Raw genomic sequence first — 17,823 nt, forward strand, 5'->3', positions numbered from 1 at the left:
CCACTGCCTCCCTGGGCAAAATCCTGGAAGGACAGAAGCAGCAAATTAACATTTCAAAGCTGAGCCCCAGCCTTCTCCTGCTATCGCTAGGTCTCCAGGGCAAACAGTCACTTCCCTTGCTGAGCACTCAGGAATGCAGATGGCCTGTTCTTGTTGTGGCAAAGTCCTTTAAATCACCCTTAAAGAGATACTGGTATCTCAGGGAACCGCAACAGGAGTCCAATCTGACATGACTCAGCGCGAACCTGAGAATACAGGAAATGTAACACACTAAAAAAAAAAAGCAAGCTAGTTACAGAAGATGACAGTTTAAAAAGATCTATTTGCTAAACGGAGGCATCAGATTTATTTTTAAGTGTGAACTACAGGCTGTAGTTACTCTAAAAGGTTTTGAAACATGAGCAGTGCAGTATTAACCCCTGGCAATGCTCAAGTATTAACAAATATGTTTTACTTGCATAAATTACATTTTCTTTCACTTAAACACTTACTCCAAAACCAGTCATGACCAGATCCAAATTCTAAGAGTCACGTATTTGTCTAGTACCACTACTGCATGTCATAAAACCCATACCCTTAATTTTCCATGCCTAACAACTGGTGAGCACACAGAATGGCTGCATTTATAATACACGGAAATATTCGAATGAACCAAGGAGATTCCTGGACAATCTCTGCTTTCCATCAACCACAGGCAGCTCCCAGCCCTCAGCCAGGACACCTCCCCAGCCATTATCTCCAGGTCCATGCGTTCTGCCTCTGGAATGCAGTTCCCCATCTCCTGCTTTGCTCTGGCTCTTATTATTTCTTTTGCATGCTGTTTCGAAAGATGTAATTGCTAAAGATGTAATTGCTGGAGAGAATAGCTGATAAAAGCCTTTCATTTCAAATTATGAATATGCCTCAAAAATTTCTGTAAGCATTCTCTAATAAAACAAAAAATGTTTTAGAAATAGTCTGAAGAATCCATTTTTAAGATCCGAGAATATTTAGTATTAAGCTCTGGATTCTTTTTACAGACAAGCCCAATGATCTGTAATGGGTGTTAAATTCATGTCATATCACAATGCTTGAAATGGAAAAAGCCTCTAGTGAAAGGAAATATTTGTAAATATACCCACCTAAAGAGAGAATCTACATATAACAAATAACAACCAGTCACAAAACAAGCAAGATGTTTTATGTACAAATATTGCCAGGTTATTTGTTATTATAACTGGCTGCTAATGTAGGAAGCCATTTGGGTATAGAAATATTAATATTAATCCGAGATTAATTAGTTATCTGGGAATACTAAAGCAATTTCTTACCAAACCCAGAAAGACACAAGTTATGCCTTCAAGGATGGGTAAGAAGAATGACAGTATCTTCTTTGATGATTAAAAATCATGTAATTTCACCAAGAGAGTATTTCAAGAACACAAAGACTTTGACATAGCAAATGCAAGTGCTGAGACTGATCAGAGCGAGCTATCCTCTGATAAACTGCACCAAAACTGAGCGCGCAGAGACGGAGACAAAGAACACATCAAAGCTCCATTATTAAAGAAACGAAAAAGCTAAAACAGTTTGACCAGAGACTCTAGAAAAATCACAGGCTTCCCACATTGGGCAGAAACATTACATCAGATCGGCGCAGATGCATCCCTGCGGACCCTTGGGGTTCACCCAGGCTCTGAATCTGGGTAACCACAAACGCGCACACTCTTCTGAGTGGGAAATACCTGGCGCGCCCACGTCTCAATTATCAGCGGGCAGTTTACCTGGGTATGGTTTAACCAGGAGACACACGACGATGCCAGAGGTGGTGTCTATGGTATTAGCTCAGGACAGCTGAAGCAGTTTATCTATGTGCCCAGGTGAAGAAATCACTGTGTCTGCCACATCCATGGGGAGCAAAGCTTCGCCCAACAACCCACGGAAGCCCAAGCAGCTTTGGGCACAGACAGTCCCCGTGTCCCAGCTCTGAGCAGCCATGAGCCCCAGCGCCCTGCTAAGCCGTCACAGAGCATGGCTCAGCCCCTGGACCGGAGCTCTGGGGACCACCGTGGACCTCCATCCTCACAGCCGCCTTGCCTGCTGGCCTGGCCCTGCAGAGCCACCTGAGTGCCCCGCACAGTGACAGCATCAGCCCGGCCGTGCAAAACCTGGGTGCACCCACCCAGCTCTGCTAGCCCAGATAACAGACATGGGGCTCATTCAAATTAGCTTAGTGCTAAAAATACTAATCATGTGCTCTGCACCTTACACACTTCTGTGGACTCTGACATCGGTTTACTCCTCTGTGCCCTCTCACAGCTAGTACCAACCAACTATGAAGTTGGTGAAGGGTTTGGAGGGGAAGCCGTATGAGGAGCAGCTGAAGTCACTGTGTTAGTTCAGCCTGGAGGAGACTGAGAGCAGAGCTCATGGGGCTGAAGCTTCCTCACAAGGGGAGGAGGAGGAGCAGGGCTGAGCTCTTCTCTCTGGTGACCAGTGACAGAACCCGAGGGAATGGCAGGAAGATGTGCCAGGGGAGGTTTAGGTTGGACATGAGGAAAAGGTTCTTCACGCAGAGGGTGCTGGACACTGGAACAGGCTCCCCAGGGAGGTGTCACGGCCCCAACCTGACAGTGTTCAAGAAGAGACTGGACAACGTCCTCAGACACACGGTGTGAACTGTGGGATTGTCCTGTGCAGGGACAGGAGTTGGACTCGATGATCCTTGTGGGTCCCCTCCAGCTCAGGACATTCTGTGATTCTACCAGAGCATGAGTAGGATTTAGTGGCATTTTTGGATTTTGAGTATTTAACAGGCCTGCCATGAATGCTTCGTTTAAGTAACCGAATGTACTTGGTATAATAACATTTAGTTAAGATTAGTTATCTCTACTAACATATAAACTGTTTAAGTTAGTGCAGATCAATGAGACTCAGTAACCTTTCCATGGACACCACGCTCAGCGACTTAACGTATAAAATGCTCCTGAGCTCTGCAACGGGAGATTTTAGAAACAGTCCGTAGCGGTTTTAATTTTCTAAAGCCAGTGCCGGCAGCAGAGCCGCGTTAAGTGTGAGCAATCCCGGTGGAAGGAGGAGGGAAGAGGATGTGGACGCCTCTCCCATCCTCCCTGTGCGCTGAGGACAGACCGCTCAGCCAGGCAGGGCAAAACCTCCAGGAAATACACGTCATGGGACTCACTGTCAAGCCTCAAGCAGCTCTGAGACACCATTGAGACTTGGTTCATTTTCCTTTTCATTTTAGTGATTTTGGTGATAAGACTACCTTGGCTCCAAACACTTCAAAAGGCCCTTTTCCATGACACATAGGATACTGTCATGTTTTCCCTTGCAGTGTTTTCCATTCATTTGCACAAATTATCTTTTCTTCTCCTTTTAAACGATGCTAAAATAAACAATGAAAATATACAAAGGAACCTATATTTTCTTACTGAATAATTAGATACTATCTTTGAATACATGACCATCCAATAAATTCAAGACAAAGCTTCAATTAGCCCGGATAATGCCCCTAAACCTGGCAGTGCTTCACAAAGATATGAAAATGTCAGCAGCTTTATTTTACATGGAGAAAATGGCACACTGAGAACAGACACGGTCAGATCACATCATGTCCAAGAATCCAGACCCCTTTATTCCCAGACTAATTAGCATCTCTTACAACAGTGTTCTTCCTCATACTAACATTCAACTATACCATAACATACACCAACGGAGAGGAAATATTACCCCTAATTCTTTGGAAACAGCTGCCATTTTTCTGCAAAACAACTGAGTATAGATTCATTCTGCTTATTTGCAAGTTCTGTGAAATGCTGTTCTTCTAATTAAAATATGCCTCTAAAGATTAATTAAAAAAAAAAAAATTAGGAAAAAAAAGGTTTGGACAACCAAAACAAAGATCTTTGGCACTCAAAAGTGAAGTGTTCATAAATCCAAGATTTTGTAAGTCTTCATCTGACTTGAAAAACAGAAATATCATTAAGCAACAAAAGTTGCTGAATGTAGAGTAAGACACAGAAACAGCTGAGCTGCAATTGAAGAGAGGTCCAGATACCCGGTGATTATTTTCTGTCCTTTGGTAACATCATCTGCCCTCATAAAAGGCCAGCACACACAGGGAAAAAAACAGACTACAAGTCCACTTGCAGATAGAAACCAAAACTCTGCATTTCCTACACCAAAGCAGCATAATGAGCAGCCATTAAACAACAAACCCAGAAATGCACACCAAGATTCAGGGAAAGCTTTGGGTGGCTTCAGCAATAACTCGTATTAATCTCTGACAATCCACAATCCAGCTTCATGCAGGTAAAACTACTGCAGAAATGTGGGGAGAGGAATCGGGCTCTGCCACGCTGCAGCAACCAGGATGCAACACGGGGAGAGTGGTTAACAGGCACCATAACACAGGGAGCTGCTCAGCAGAAGAAATAAACTTGGAAAGAAAGTGGTTAGTCATGAGGGATTATAATAGCCCATAGTAAACAGTCCAGTTCATAAATAAACAAAGCCAATACCCCATCCCGCAAGATGCTGGGGAATTCTGCAAAGGGAAGCGCGAGCTCTGCTCACACCATTCATCAGTGGTGAGAAGCTCCAGCTCCCACCAGGGAATATTGAACCTCTCGATGCACCGAAGACGAGCACAGCACCTGGTTTGCAACCCAGAACGCAAACAGCAAGGTGCAACGTACACTCGATTTATCAGTGGATTTAGAGGCACCTGCAAAAGCAACTTAAAAAAATAAAATCCCCTTCATCTAAGACCTTACAGCTCCTATTTCTCAGCAATAAACCGTCAGTGCCTTCTGGTCTGGATTTCAAAAATTAAAGCTCAGTGCTGCAAGGACTGCATCCCGCGAGGAGTCCCAAATCAGCACCTTAGGTCCTACAGAAAAAGCCTCCAAAGACTTTGGACCTGTACGTGTGGTTTGAGGGATGTGCAATTAAAATCAGCTGCTCCTAAAGTGGCAGAAGGGTGGAGGCTGACAATAATAAACCGCAGGCTCCTGTACAGTCATTTAAAAGCAGCGTCTTCTCCCCAGCTCCACCAGTTACTAAATTAGAAACAGTTCTGGCAGTCTGCTGCTCGGGAAGCAAAAGGGAAGAGACTTGCTAAAATTCAGCTGACAGGTTTTTGCATTTATCCTCGGTTCAACCACATGTAAGTCTGTTGAGCGTGAAAAGTCCCTGCACTGGCTTCAGTCAACAAGAAACAAAAGGCCCAACCAAGCACAGTGCTGAGGGCGCTTCATTCAGAAAAATATACATTTCTCCATTAAAATGTCTACATTGGATTGCGTGTTATAAGACTCCGAGGCGAATTACCACAAGCAGCTACTGTTGGCAACTGCTGACAGAATCAGTGGTGTGACCTTGTCTGGATCACAACTAGCTATGGAAATGCTCCACACCATGAGTAAGATGCACTGGGTAGGAGAGATCACATCTGCATGACTGTGCAGAGTCCTCCAGTTCCATGCTGCATGCTCAACAGTGCAACGTGCTGCCATGGTGGAGATACTCACCTGAAACTCAATCCATATCCATACATAAAATATCCATATGTTTTAGCATAAGTTGCCTATTTAAACCCACACCAGGCATCCTAATCTAGGCTTTCAAACCAGTATGGCTACACAAAACTGCCATGCAGATTCAGGGCCTTCTATTTCTTTGCTGTATATGTATTAGGACATGCAAACTTCTGAACCTTTCCAGAGCAAATAGCTATTTCAGCCTCAGAGCAGTAATGCTTTCTCTCTGTATAATGTTTGTTATCAAGCCAGGACAGGCAGGCACCACAAATTCTGATGGATGCCTAAGGGAGAGAAATTAAGCCCAAATTCAGTACAAGCGAACCTCTGTCATCTCATTCAGCCTCAGGACACAGACTCATGACTTAACTAAATACACTTTTCCTACAGACTATCTCCTACAAACTATCGCTCCATGTTAATCACGCTTCTGAAGAGCATCTTTGCTCAGCACAGAATTTAATCTGACAAACTAGGAGCTAATCACATCAACTAGCACGCAATGCAGTTTGATAGGAAAGGCTCAGAGCCTGCTCCCAGTCAGCATGACCTTTTCCAGGATTTTTATAGATTCTTGCATATATTTACTAGGAAACACAACAGCAACAGGACAACGAGTGACATAAGAACTGAGGGCAGGGCTGACAATACTGTGACCAACAAATCTCACCATGCATTGAGAATTACATGTGCAGATCGACAGGACTAAAGCTTTGAGCACATAGATTTCAATGATGGCAGAATGGAAAAAGCTTAGAAATAGAAAAAGTGGAAGACATGATTCAGAGCAAAATGGGGCGATACAAGGAAAAATAATTATCAAAAACATGGCTGGCTGAGGGACAGCCTGGAGAGGTTCACGGAAGGTATCTTGCTGTATGGAAGCAATGAGGAGCAGAAAACTAATTCAGGGAACTTGTTCCAAGATGAAACCACATGTGAGACAAGTGAGGCACAGAAGCTTGTGGGATGGGTCCTTCAAAAGCAGGGTCTGTTCCTCAGCCATCCATTGCTGCAGGCAAGTGGATTCAGTGACCCCGAGTGCTCCATCCAGCCCACGCCCCTAATAGCGGGGGTCCCTCCCTATTACCTAATACCGGATTATGCAAAAGACCACAGAGAACTGCCAAGTCAGGGCTTTGCATTATCATTCCACACCCCTCCAGAGATGGCTGTGATAAACCATTAGCCCTGGATGCACCACTCTCGTTAACCCCTCCTCCTGCTCGCTCACATTACAGCTGACAAAAGCCAGCCTCTGGTGTTCTTGGGCTCACACAGCTGATGTAGAAACTACAGGAATTCCAGTCCCCAGTGACTGTGGCACAGCCGGATTTCCTTCAAGATGAACTTTCAGCCTGCAGCCAAGCCATTCTTCTAAGCTAGGGATCAACTTCGTCTTGGAGATCCCTTTTGAGACGACATAAGCTCCAAGGACACATTTGTGCTTTGTACGAGAAAGCTTTAACGCATTGTGTTGGACACAGAGCAGGACATGAACTGAGGAAACTCTACAGGACCCTACTCCAAACACTTGTACAGACTATCAAATTTAGGGCACATTTCCAGTACTGCCTGACCTAATCAACCCTCTTTGAAGAGAACGAGATGCTATTGTATTTGTTTCCTAAGTTGACTGCTGCAAAAGAAACTGCTATGACCCAAAGCAACAACCCAAATCAAAGGAACGCTTCCAAAAACACAGTTCCGACCTCAAAAAGTTTGGCTGAACTCTTGAAATTTTTACCACCATGCTAAATAAATTTTGAAGGTTACTGGTAGGCCATGCAAGAAAATCTGACTTCAGAAAGGGTGATTCTGACAACATGGCCTACATTTCAACCACTCTTGAAAGTGGACTGTAAACTTGTAAGTAAACACACATCCCTGAGGAATAACCACATTAAAGTTTCACAATAACAAAATACTTCTGAAGAGCAGATGAGCCACTGTGGTCCCACTCTCAAGAGTGACAAGAAACACAAGAGAACAGCCACCTGAAGGGCACGAGCTTGCAAAGCACTTCATGGAGAGAACCACACATGCACATGCAATTTAATGCCCGATTTGCAAGATTCAGACCTCCAAAATTAGGGGGTTTTGCATGGAATTATTTTCTCAGTGTAATTACAGGCTGCTTAGGTCAACAACCTATCAGCACCACAACTTCTTTCCAAATGGTAATCAAAATAACTATGCACACCCTCTTCGCTCTTCCATGTATTACTTACGGTTGTATGATGAGAGACGCTGCCTCCAATATTGAGGTTTTTGAGAAGCTGGGGAGACCCTCCATACTGTCCTGAGATCTGCTTCCTGACTTCAGCAGCCACCGTTCTGAAACAAGACAGGGACAACATTATCTCTGTAAAGGAATCACAATGAAGATGATACATCAAATACACTTTATGCTGCTGTTGGAATGGAACCAAATACTTAGTGCGCTGGTTGGAATAAGAGTGTCACCAGCCAGTGAGAACAGACCTTGCATATTAAATTCCTAGAGAATCACAAAATTCTCGCAAGGCTGCGTATACATGTTCCTAAGAGCAATTAAGGTTTTTTTCCTTCTGTGAACTGCTCTTTTGCACACATCTGCGGCAATAAAATGCACGTGATGCTGAGCACAAATAAACTTGTTCCCAGCAGGGTCTTTCCCATTCCTACCAAGGAAAGCTCGCCGCACGCCTCAGCAGTTCCAAGCCTGGTCACACATCTCCTCCCGTGCTCTGCTCTCTCATTTTCATCCCTTGCTGGCAGGGCACAACGTCTAATGGTCTCTGCCAGAGAGAAATCCCACCACTGGGCAACTTTTCTCACCAGGAAGGAAAATCACAGATCAATCCTTCCATGCCCAGGGGGTGACATCCACACTGTGCCCCTCTGGGGTTTGCTGTTCTCCCCAGTAAACCGCATTGTAAGACTGAGAACACAACAGTTAGGTAAAGCCACCAAGGGAACATCTCAGCAAAGGACAAGCACACCAGAGAGGGAAATGTTGATAGTCAGAGACTGTTTTAATAGCCATGGGTCAAGCCCTAACACAACCACCCACAGTGCTCCATGTTGTAAACCCAGAGTAAGCTGCAGCTCATCTCGGCAAGTCTTTGACTGTGGTGGAAATGGTTTTGTTTCAGAAGCAAACCAAAAGCTCAGATTCTTTCCACAAAAAAGAAAAAAAAAAAAGCTGCTGACTACCCCAGTCTTCAGGACTTCACCAACACAGGACACTCTTCTCCAGGAGTCAATGACCAATTTACTAGTGACAAACCCACTCCCGCCTGTCGTTCACCACACCGCAGCACTGCAGTTCTGCTCTGTCTCCCAGAACAAGGTCCCAGCTCCAAAGAGATGCCAACCGGTGCTTAAGACAGACGAAGAGGCTGCAAGGACACGGGTAATTTTTTTTTTTCTGCTATATCAGCGATCTTTTTGGGAGCAGCATCGTGGCTGACAGACTGGCTCCTGATCTCACTCAGGGGAACGTGCTGCTAAAACCCTGTCGAGTAAAGATGGTTAAACCTCCCTTGAGCAAAACCTTGATGTCAGGGTGGGCTCCTGTCTTCAGGACTGCTCTGGCAGTGAACGCTGCTGTGCAGGAATGGGGACAGGTGGAGGCAACTGATGTCAATGGAAAAGAAAGGAACTCTAAAAGGGAACTAGGTGGGACAACCAGGCCTACCATGGAGAGCAGATGTTTCCTCGGGCCAGAGGACAGGAGTAAGACTAGCTAGAGGAAGCATTTTTTTGTCTCTTGAAAAAGTGAACTGCAGAAGGAAAAAAAAAAAAAAGTTTTATGTATTCTGGCTGCAAGAAGTCATTTGCTTCATGTTTGCATTTATCCACAGGAGATTATGTTTTCACTTCTGGCGGGTGGCTTCTGAAAGCAGACCAACAGCTCCTGCTGGGGACGGACGACACTCGGCTGTCTGATCGCCCTTGGAAAAAACATCTTCCCTGCTCCCACCATGCACACACACATACATGCAAACAAAAACAAATCACGCATGCTGCTAGCATTTATAGGAAAATTTGGAACATATTAAAATGGCTTCTTGGCATGGAAAACACTACACATCTGTGGCTGATGAGACTTATAAGCTTGCCAATGACCTCTGCTTTAAACTTGACCTCTCAGTACGTGCGTGTCTTGTGTAATTCCTGATGATACGCATTTCACCATGCAGCACAACATAGGAAAAACTAAAAATCCTTCCATATTTTTAAAAGACGTGCACTGTTTCCAGGCGGAACGCATAGCCAGAGGAGGAAACCCATCCTGAGCTGTGAAACCACAGCCGATACCCAGCCGCATTCCTGCAGCTCCCTATGAACCCGAAACACGCTCTGTGACAGACTCCAGAGGGGTTCTCAGTCCTTTCTTCTGTGTGTTGGCCCCAGCCGGGTGGCTCTGCAGCAGCTGGGAGCTGTGCTGTATTTGGATACACCCTTAACTCCAGCTATGATTGTGCTTTACCCCAACTCAAAGCCGAAACAAGCTCGGCTGCAACCGTAGCATTGCTCAGGGCCACGCTGAGTTTGCAGGGACGCCATCGCACTGCCCGACATCATCCCCGCTGAAAAGGTCATTTGATGCAACAAGGGAAGAAACACGGTCAAAACACAAGGGTGACACTGATCAGTGCGGCTTCTGACCATCGGTGGCAGCTCCATGTTGCTGCCCCATTAATAACCTTACTGGATGTTAAAAATTCCCCTGAAGCATGATCACAGTCAGAACTGAACAACCTCCAGTCGGTTTGACCAAGACACCATCATTCCTATCAAGTCTGAAGTGGTCTGACTTCTCCAGCTTTCACAATTACCAAATCTCTCCCCACATGAAGCAACTGGCTGCTGTCTAAATCCCAAAATTCCTGAGCAGAGTCTGCAGGACTTCCCACTCCTTACTCCAAGCCTGCGGTCTGACCCCCAGCTCTTGTTGGCTCCCTTTCTGTATCACTGCATTCGCAAACGTGTCCAACACCATTTCCCCCACTGGAAAGCATCATGCTCCTAACATTTCGAAACCAGCTTCTAATATAACCTGACCACCAACTGTATTTATGGGTAATCTATAGCCATTTGGGTTTGTGCCAACACCCTCAGTTAGGTTCAATAGCCCTCCTCCCGCCCCTTCCCACAAAAATTATCCCGTCCCAGCCTTCCTTCTGGCAGGCAAAGCAAGGCCAGATCTTAGGACAGGCTTTCTGCTCCCTCCATCACCCCGCAGCTCTTCCCCGCATCTGTTCCATCAGCAATCACACCTCCTAACACGGTGTTTCATCCCCAGCACTCCAGATAAGGCTTGACCAGGCTTGGTAGACCCAAATGAGTATTTTCCTATCAAGAAAACATCTCAGCTGACTGCTTTTGGAACTGCTTTCTCACTGCTTCATCACAGAGCTTCACAGTTTCCCCAAAACTGATCATACACTCACCTTCTCCTCCTTTTCCAAAAGCTCTTTGTCCATGACAAATGCCATCTGTTCATGACTAGTAAGTTCACGTTACATTAGAACCCTGAACGCTATTTCTAACTAGAAGCTATGCTTCCCAAACCAACTTAGGTTAAAAAGTGTATTACACCAAAACCAAACAGAAAATAGAAATAAATTTCAAAATAGTCTCCAAATAAAAAAAAAAAAAAATTGGCAGAAGAGTCAATAAAGCTCTGATAATTAAAAGGACACATAAAAAACTGCCTCTTTAATAACTATCTTAAATTCACACATGAAACCTGGGATCCTTAGACGAACATTCCAGTTAATTACAGCCCACGGCTTCATGAATGTCTCTGTTTAAAGTACATCTTCCTTAGTCACTTCCTTTCCGACCTTCTTCACTGGTTAATTATTGTGTGCGCGTTCGGTTCACACACACACACGAAAAAAAAAAAAAAGACAAAGGAGAGGGAAAAAAAAATTCCTCTCGGAACTGGCTTCTAAAGCAAAACAAGACCAGTCATTCTCAAAGTACTCTGAGCTGCAAATAACAAAATTAAACCATTTGTTTGCACTTTCATGTTCCTTTACTATGCACAAAAATAATTTCTGTTTCATTTCTACCCAGTCAAAATCAAAAATTGTCCCTTTCCTATTTTTTTTTTTAGCTTAAGAAGCATACTGGAAATATCAGTTCTTTTTGTCTTCCCCAAAAAAGGCTCCCCAAGACCTGTCCAGTTACACCAAGCAAGGGTCAGATGCTCCCTCTCCCAGAGGAGGTGGCTCAGGACACAGTCATTCCGATCATCTGCTGCAGAGATTTGAGGAAGTCTCTCTTTTCTCCATAGCCCTCCCCGTTTTGAAAGAGCAATGCAAATTGTTTGTTCCTCCCCATCCCACTAATTACAAAGCTGTTACTCCTGCCTGTTCTTCATCTCATGTGTCACGTGCAGTGACTCTACACCCAGCGAGCTTTTGCCTCTTGAGAAAGACAGCCTGGTACAGTGAGCATCTGCATCAGTCCATGCAAAGCTGCTTGTTCTCTCTCAGCAGCAGAGAAAACTGTATTTACACAGTTTTTAAAGCGAAAGCATCTCCTTTGTTCAGCCAGCTCACTTGGGCACAACTCTGCGCATGGCTGGAGATGTCTATCCTGCTTTAGTCGCTGCTCTTGGGTTTGACTTCCCAAAGCCAAATGGTACTGGCCAGTCGCATTGGTCTTGCCGCTGCAGTGAGACGACCTGTCCTTCTGTCCGTCCGTGCTCCGCTGGGCTCTCCTGCCTGCGGAACAGACGGCTCCATCCAGGTTTAAACCACGGCGTGAGCGACCAGGTGTGTGTCGCTGTGGATGAGGGAACCTGCTGCAGGGAGAGCCCTGGAGCTCAGCCGTGCCCTGGATGGAGCCTTCCTCTCAAACCCAGCGTCTCGTTTCCTTCTTTCCCTTTGAGTGAAATGGGTTGGATTTACAACCTGAGGCTGAGGAAATACCCAGCCTGATTCTGACTGCTGCGGGGTAAGTGTGGGTTCTTAAATTAACACAGAAGATGAGCAACACGTTCCTTTTTTCCTTACCATTGATTGAAACAGAAAGCATCATACAATGCTACCTGCGGTGCCTTTCTGGTAATACTTGATGACTGAGGCTGAAAGTGTCACCCTAAGCTGCAGCAAAGGGAATAAGCTCCCAAGATACGTTACTGTGGAAATGACCACAGGATTGGACTCTTCAGGAGAGATCAAAGTGATATCTCGCATTAAAACAAAACAAAACAAAAAAACAAGGAAGCCTTGTACAAAGAAACAGCTTTGTAGTGTAGGCCCAGAGCTGAACTGTTCTCCCTGCCTTCTCTTGCTTTGATCGGTCGGAAATTTTCTTAGGCTTCCCAGAGCGCTGCTGACTCCAGCATGAGACATCCACAACGGCCAGACGGGGTAGACAATGTGACTTTCAGAGAAGATGCTCTGAAGTATCTGTTAAAATTGTTAGAAATATTTTCAATTATCCATAATAGTGGATGGCAAATGGCATCTGGATATGGGAAGAGAATAAACTGCGATGAATATCCTGCTCCAACCACTACCTTTCTGGCCCAATTCAGTGCTTATGGAAGGCAGTGACAGCTTTGCTATCGGCTTCAGTGGGTGCAGGTTTCACACCATCCCTGTTTACCCTCCGGCAGGGCAAAGGCGGCTGTCAGTCTCTCTGACACACCGTTCAGGCAATGTGAAAGGGCTCTAAATGAACACAAATGTAAATTTAGTTTTCTCAGGTCACCCTTTACAGTGTAAAGGGAGCTTCAGCCGAAACAAGATGCGAGCTCTGAATGCAGAGAACAGAAGTGTTTTCCCCTCAATTCAAACGCATAAAGACAACAAGCTGTGATTACTCCAGAAATCTGTCCGTATACAACCTAAGAGCCCTGGATGATGGGATATTTCCAAATCACCAAATGTGTGAGAGCAGGGTCTCCCCTATTCAGCCAGGGCTCTGCCCCCCAGACAGCAGCACTTCATGGCACCGTGCGGTTCCCGTTCACATGGAAGCACCTCAGAAGAAGGGGCTGGACCCACAAGGGTGAAAAAATAATTGCCAGACTCCAGCAAGAGCTGGGGACAGGAAAACTGAAAATTCTCAGCAAGAGAATACAGATCAGTGGTAAAAACCATGCTCTGGGCTCTGTGTGAGGCTGAACTGCATAGCAAAACAGAGGGTAGGGCAGGTATGTTATTTCAAGTCAGAAGGATCCTCTCGCTGTGGGAGCAGTAAAGGAAGAGCAAAACTCTTTGTAAGGAAGGAGACTTTCCAAATGGTGATGGTCTGACCAAAGCAGCAGTTCTGAATCCCCTAGACGGCCCAGTCTCAGGATGGTCCAAAAGCAATGACAAGGCACTGAGATGGGGGCTCATGAGTTTGCCTGAACTGTGTATGTTGTGTGATATTTTAAGGGTGATTTTTTTTCTTTTTCTGTATTTGAACTCTGGCAAAACCTGCACATCTTTTCCTCTGCCTACCCCTGGAAAGACTGGAGTGCTGGGACACAATACACTTTGATCACCAAGACACTCAGGAACTCAGAACTGGCCTTTTTGGTGGTGGGGCTTCCACATCACATTTCTCTGCCAAGCGGCCCCATACCCAGAAAATGTACTGGGATAATGCAACTGAGAATCTGAAGCACACACGGGCGGAGAGGTGGGTGCTTGGTGGGAACAGCACAGAAATGGCACTCGGCTGGGTCGGTCCTGTACACCCAGCCCTGCTGAGGACAAACACACAACTTAGCTGGTTCCTCCAGAAGAATGTATTGACTGTTTGGGGTTTTTTTTTACTGAGACATCTTAATGTGTGGACTTTATCTCTGCTGGGGTGGATCCTGCCTTCCACTAACTCTCCTCTAGTCCCCCAAACACCACATGAACTGGAGTACTAAATAGAAGTACATCTGTTCTTACTCTGAGACAGAAACAATAGTATTCATGCAGTTACACAAGTATTATGATGCTGCAGAAGAACGTGTTCCAATTCAGTTTAATAAAAAACCATATTACTGATATATTTCCATTTAAAAATTATCAATTTCAGGTGAGATATCAGGTATTATTAACCCACCACAGTCAGTTTAACTCAGGAGCTTCTTCCAATGGAGTCAAGAAGAATTATTAAGTACATGTGATGGCCAAAGTTCAGGCTAAAAATCTCCTGTAGTTTGAAGTCCTTCCAACAAAAAGGCAGCATGACCTCGTCAGAAAGACACCTTGTAACAAACAGTCTTAAATTTGAAACTGTTGCAGCACTCCCCGACAGCTGTTATCCCCAATATTTGAAGATTCCAGTAGCAATAAACATACACCAGCTGGCACTGGAGTTTGATGTCTACCTTTGAGGTGCACCACGCCGGCTGAAGAAAGCACTGGCAGTAAATCAGGGCTGTGAAGACCACATCTGTGGTCTTTCTAAGAAACAGAACAGCCGATCGCACATTTTTTTTTCTACCGCTACTGTAATAACCACCTTAGATGCTTGCATCTGCTTAGTAGGAAGGCCTTAAAGTAATTTACCTTTGTGGATCTGAATTACATCCCGTTTGAATTACACGCTATCAGGCAAACCAAGAGCAGCATGTCTGTTTCCTCTGAGCAAGACAAATGCTATATCTACCTCGATGAGTAAGCCAAACCGGAGGGCAGAGTGTGAAAATGCGATGGATCTATTCTTCTTTAAACAATGGAACTGGGGAGGGCTTCCAGCAGCCACCAACACAGCTCTTGGGACTTCCGTGTGCTGCTTGTTGGAGCCTCTCATCTTCTGAAACAGTAATTCACAGCAGCATATTCTGTGTCAGCACCAGAAGGGCTACAGCTCAGTCTGGGCACCTCTGGGTACATCATCTCTTCTGCCCACAAGTTTTTGCCTTCACACGCACTGGATGTGCAGCCCGTGAACCAGGAACTTTAGATTTCTCAGAAGACAACACAACAGTATGGGAAACCCCAGTGAGAAATAGAGCGGTCTTATAAATAAGCATTAAAGGAGTTGACCTCACTGCAGACCACCTGGGTCCTTCTGCAGGCACAGCCTGTACAAACGGTGAATGTGACATGTTAAAAAGACCACCTCTGCCCGCACACACACACACCGCTGCTGTTTGGTTGAAATCACATTGAGGGGATTAGATCTAAAGGTACACAAAGGTGGTAAATCTCTGCTACTGCCTGAGGAACTTACTGCACTGAGCTCCTGCCCGATGCAGGAACATCAACACAGGCAGAAACATCATGAGCACTCACCATGGTCACCACAGGGCCATTTTATTGAATTTCCTGCCAGGGCTGCAGAACACTTACTTCTGGTACTTGCCTCGCATGTCGCTATTTCTATGGCTGCAATCAAGAACCAGGAAAAACGGTCTGGCAGCAAATCCAGCTCTTTCCATTCCCAAGACCTTGGTCTGTCACATTAACCCCCGGCTGGTGCACACCAAACTTTGCTGAGAACCGTGAGAGAGCAGCAATGTTTTCACCCCATCTTCAGATTTTGACTGGGGTGGGACTGATACCACCTCCTACAGCCTTTTCCTTTGACTTCCTTTTCATCTGTGACCCTTCTCCATCACAGCTTCTCTAACTGCAACTATTTATACCTACAGTTTCCTCATTCAATGGCATGAAAATAATACTGCTTTCACTACTGTCCACAGCATCCTGAATAGCAGGAGTGAAATGGATGGCTCCCACTTCCCGTCTGCTGCTAAATTACAGCCAGGAGAGGTACCAGGGCCGCCAAAGGCTATCTGGTCAGACCTGCCAACAGGAAAACCGTGGTTCCCACCTGGAACCACATGCCTAACCTGGAACACAGAACTGCACAAACTCGGTATTAGCAAGTAATCTCCTATAAATATTCCTCTTTAAAACAAACAAACCAACGCAAAACTTTGTAGAATACAGGGATGTTTAACGCTTCCAAGTACCAAACAGCTCTGCATGTCCAAGGAGCTGTGCTAACATGAACGAGCTACTCATCGCACACAAAAGGAAAGGGACTATTTCCCCCATTTTGCGGGCAGCGAGGGGGCAGGTTTGCCGCTCCCGGGTACGGGCTGCAGCGCCCGGCCAAGGCTCCGGCCCCGCGGGGGCAGAGCAGGGACGGCCAACCCGGCGGGGAGCGGCCGGGGCCGGGGAGAAGGGCAGGGACCGGGGACAGGGGCCGGGGACAAGGGCAGGGACCGGGGACAGGGGCGGGGGCCGGCAGCCCCGCACCGGCAGGAAGACACTGGCCGCGCTGCCGGGAGCGCCGGGCCGCCCATTGTGCGGCGGGAGGGGGCTGCACAATACGCCCGGCCAGCCTTTGTTCCCAGGGAGCTGAATTAAACAGCGCTTTTCCTCCTTTTTTATCCTCCTCCCCTTCCCCGGGGAAGCGGCACGGCGGCGGGCGGACGCGGCGCACACACACGGCCGCATCCCCCCACCCCTTTGTTGCAGCCGGGGGGAACCGCAGCCCCTCGGCGCCGGCCTGGGCGGCCCCTGCCCGGGGGCTGCTCACGGCGGGCCCGGCGCAGCGGCCGGGCCCCGGTGCGGCTCGGCTCGGCCCGGCGCGCCCGCCCTGTCAGCAGCCCGGAGGCCGGGAGGGCCGCGCCGGGCCCGTTCGCCCCCCCAGGGGCGCGGCGGCGAGTCCCCGCTCCGCACCGGCCGGGCCCGGCAGCCCGCCCCTCCCCACGCCCGGCGCCGGGGTCCGGGAGCGGGCGCACCCCCTCCCCGCGCTCCGCGGCCGCGCTACCTGCTGATCTTCTGGGCGAAGGCGCGGCGCTCGGCCATGGCCGCGCTGCGGGGCTCCGCGCGTCCGCTCCTCAGCGCTGGCGGAGCCCGGGAGCCGGGAATGGGCACCGTAATGCTCCGCGGAGGCGCGCACCCGCGCGGCGCAGCCGGCCCAGCTCCCACCCTCGGCGTTCGCCGCGCACCGCCCGCCTCCTCCCCCTCCCCGTGTAGGGGCCGCTCCTCGCAGACATACGGCGCGGTGAGGAGTGACCGGCCCCGTTCCCGGCCCCGTTCCCTGCCCATCCCCGCGGCCCTGGGGCGGGCTGGGGCAGCCGGAGCCGGGACCAGCAGCAGCGATCCGGCCTCCATCCCCCAGGGCTCGGAGGGGCTTCGCCGACCGCGTTCTGTCATTGCCGCGGTGCAGGCTGAGCGCGTCTCCTGTTCAGCTCGCCCTCACCGCCTCGTTTTTATACGGAGGGTGGTGAGAGCCTGGCCCAGGTTCCCAGAGAGGTGGTGGATGAACCATCCCTGGAGACATCCCAGGCCAGGCTGGACGGGGCTCTGAGCAACCTGAGCTGGTGCAG

General features: G+C 47.5%; 1 protein-coding gene across 9 annotated transcripts in view; it reads right to left on the reverse strand.

Annotated features, from left to right (window-relative positions):
* DOCK7 (dedicator of cytokinesis 7) overlaps positions 1–17,343 on the reverse strand; it is a 103,930-nt gene extending 86,587 nt beyond the window's left edge. For all 9 annotated transcript variants that reach the window (XM_065655499.1, XM_065655498.1, XM_065655496.1 and 6 more), the window contains exons 1-2: positions 17,262–17,343; positions 7,772–7,877 (exon numbers count right to left, since the gene is read on the reverse strand). In XM_065655499.1, the coding sequence (XP_065511571.1) occupies positions 7,772–7,877; positions 17,262–17,299 (144 nt within the window). In that variant the 5' untranslated portion in view covers positions 17,300–17,343. The remainder of the gene's footprint in view (positions 1–7,771; positions 7,878–17,261) is intronic.
* Positions 17,344–17,823: the final 480 nt, after the last annotated feature.

The sequence above is a fragment of the Caloenas nicobarica genome, chromosome Z, assembly GCF_036013445.1.
Source record: "Caloenas nicobarica isolate bCalNic1 chromosome Z, bCalNic1.hap1, whole genome shotgun sequence".
NCBI lineage: Eukaryota > Metazoa > Chordata > Aves > Columbiformes > Columbidae > Caloenas > Caloenas nicobarica.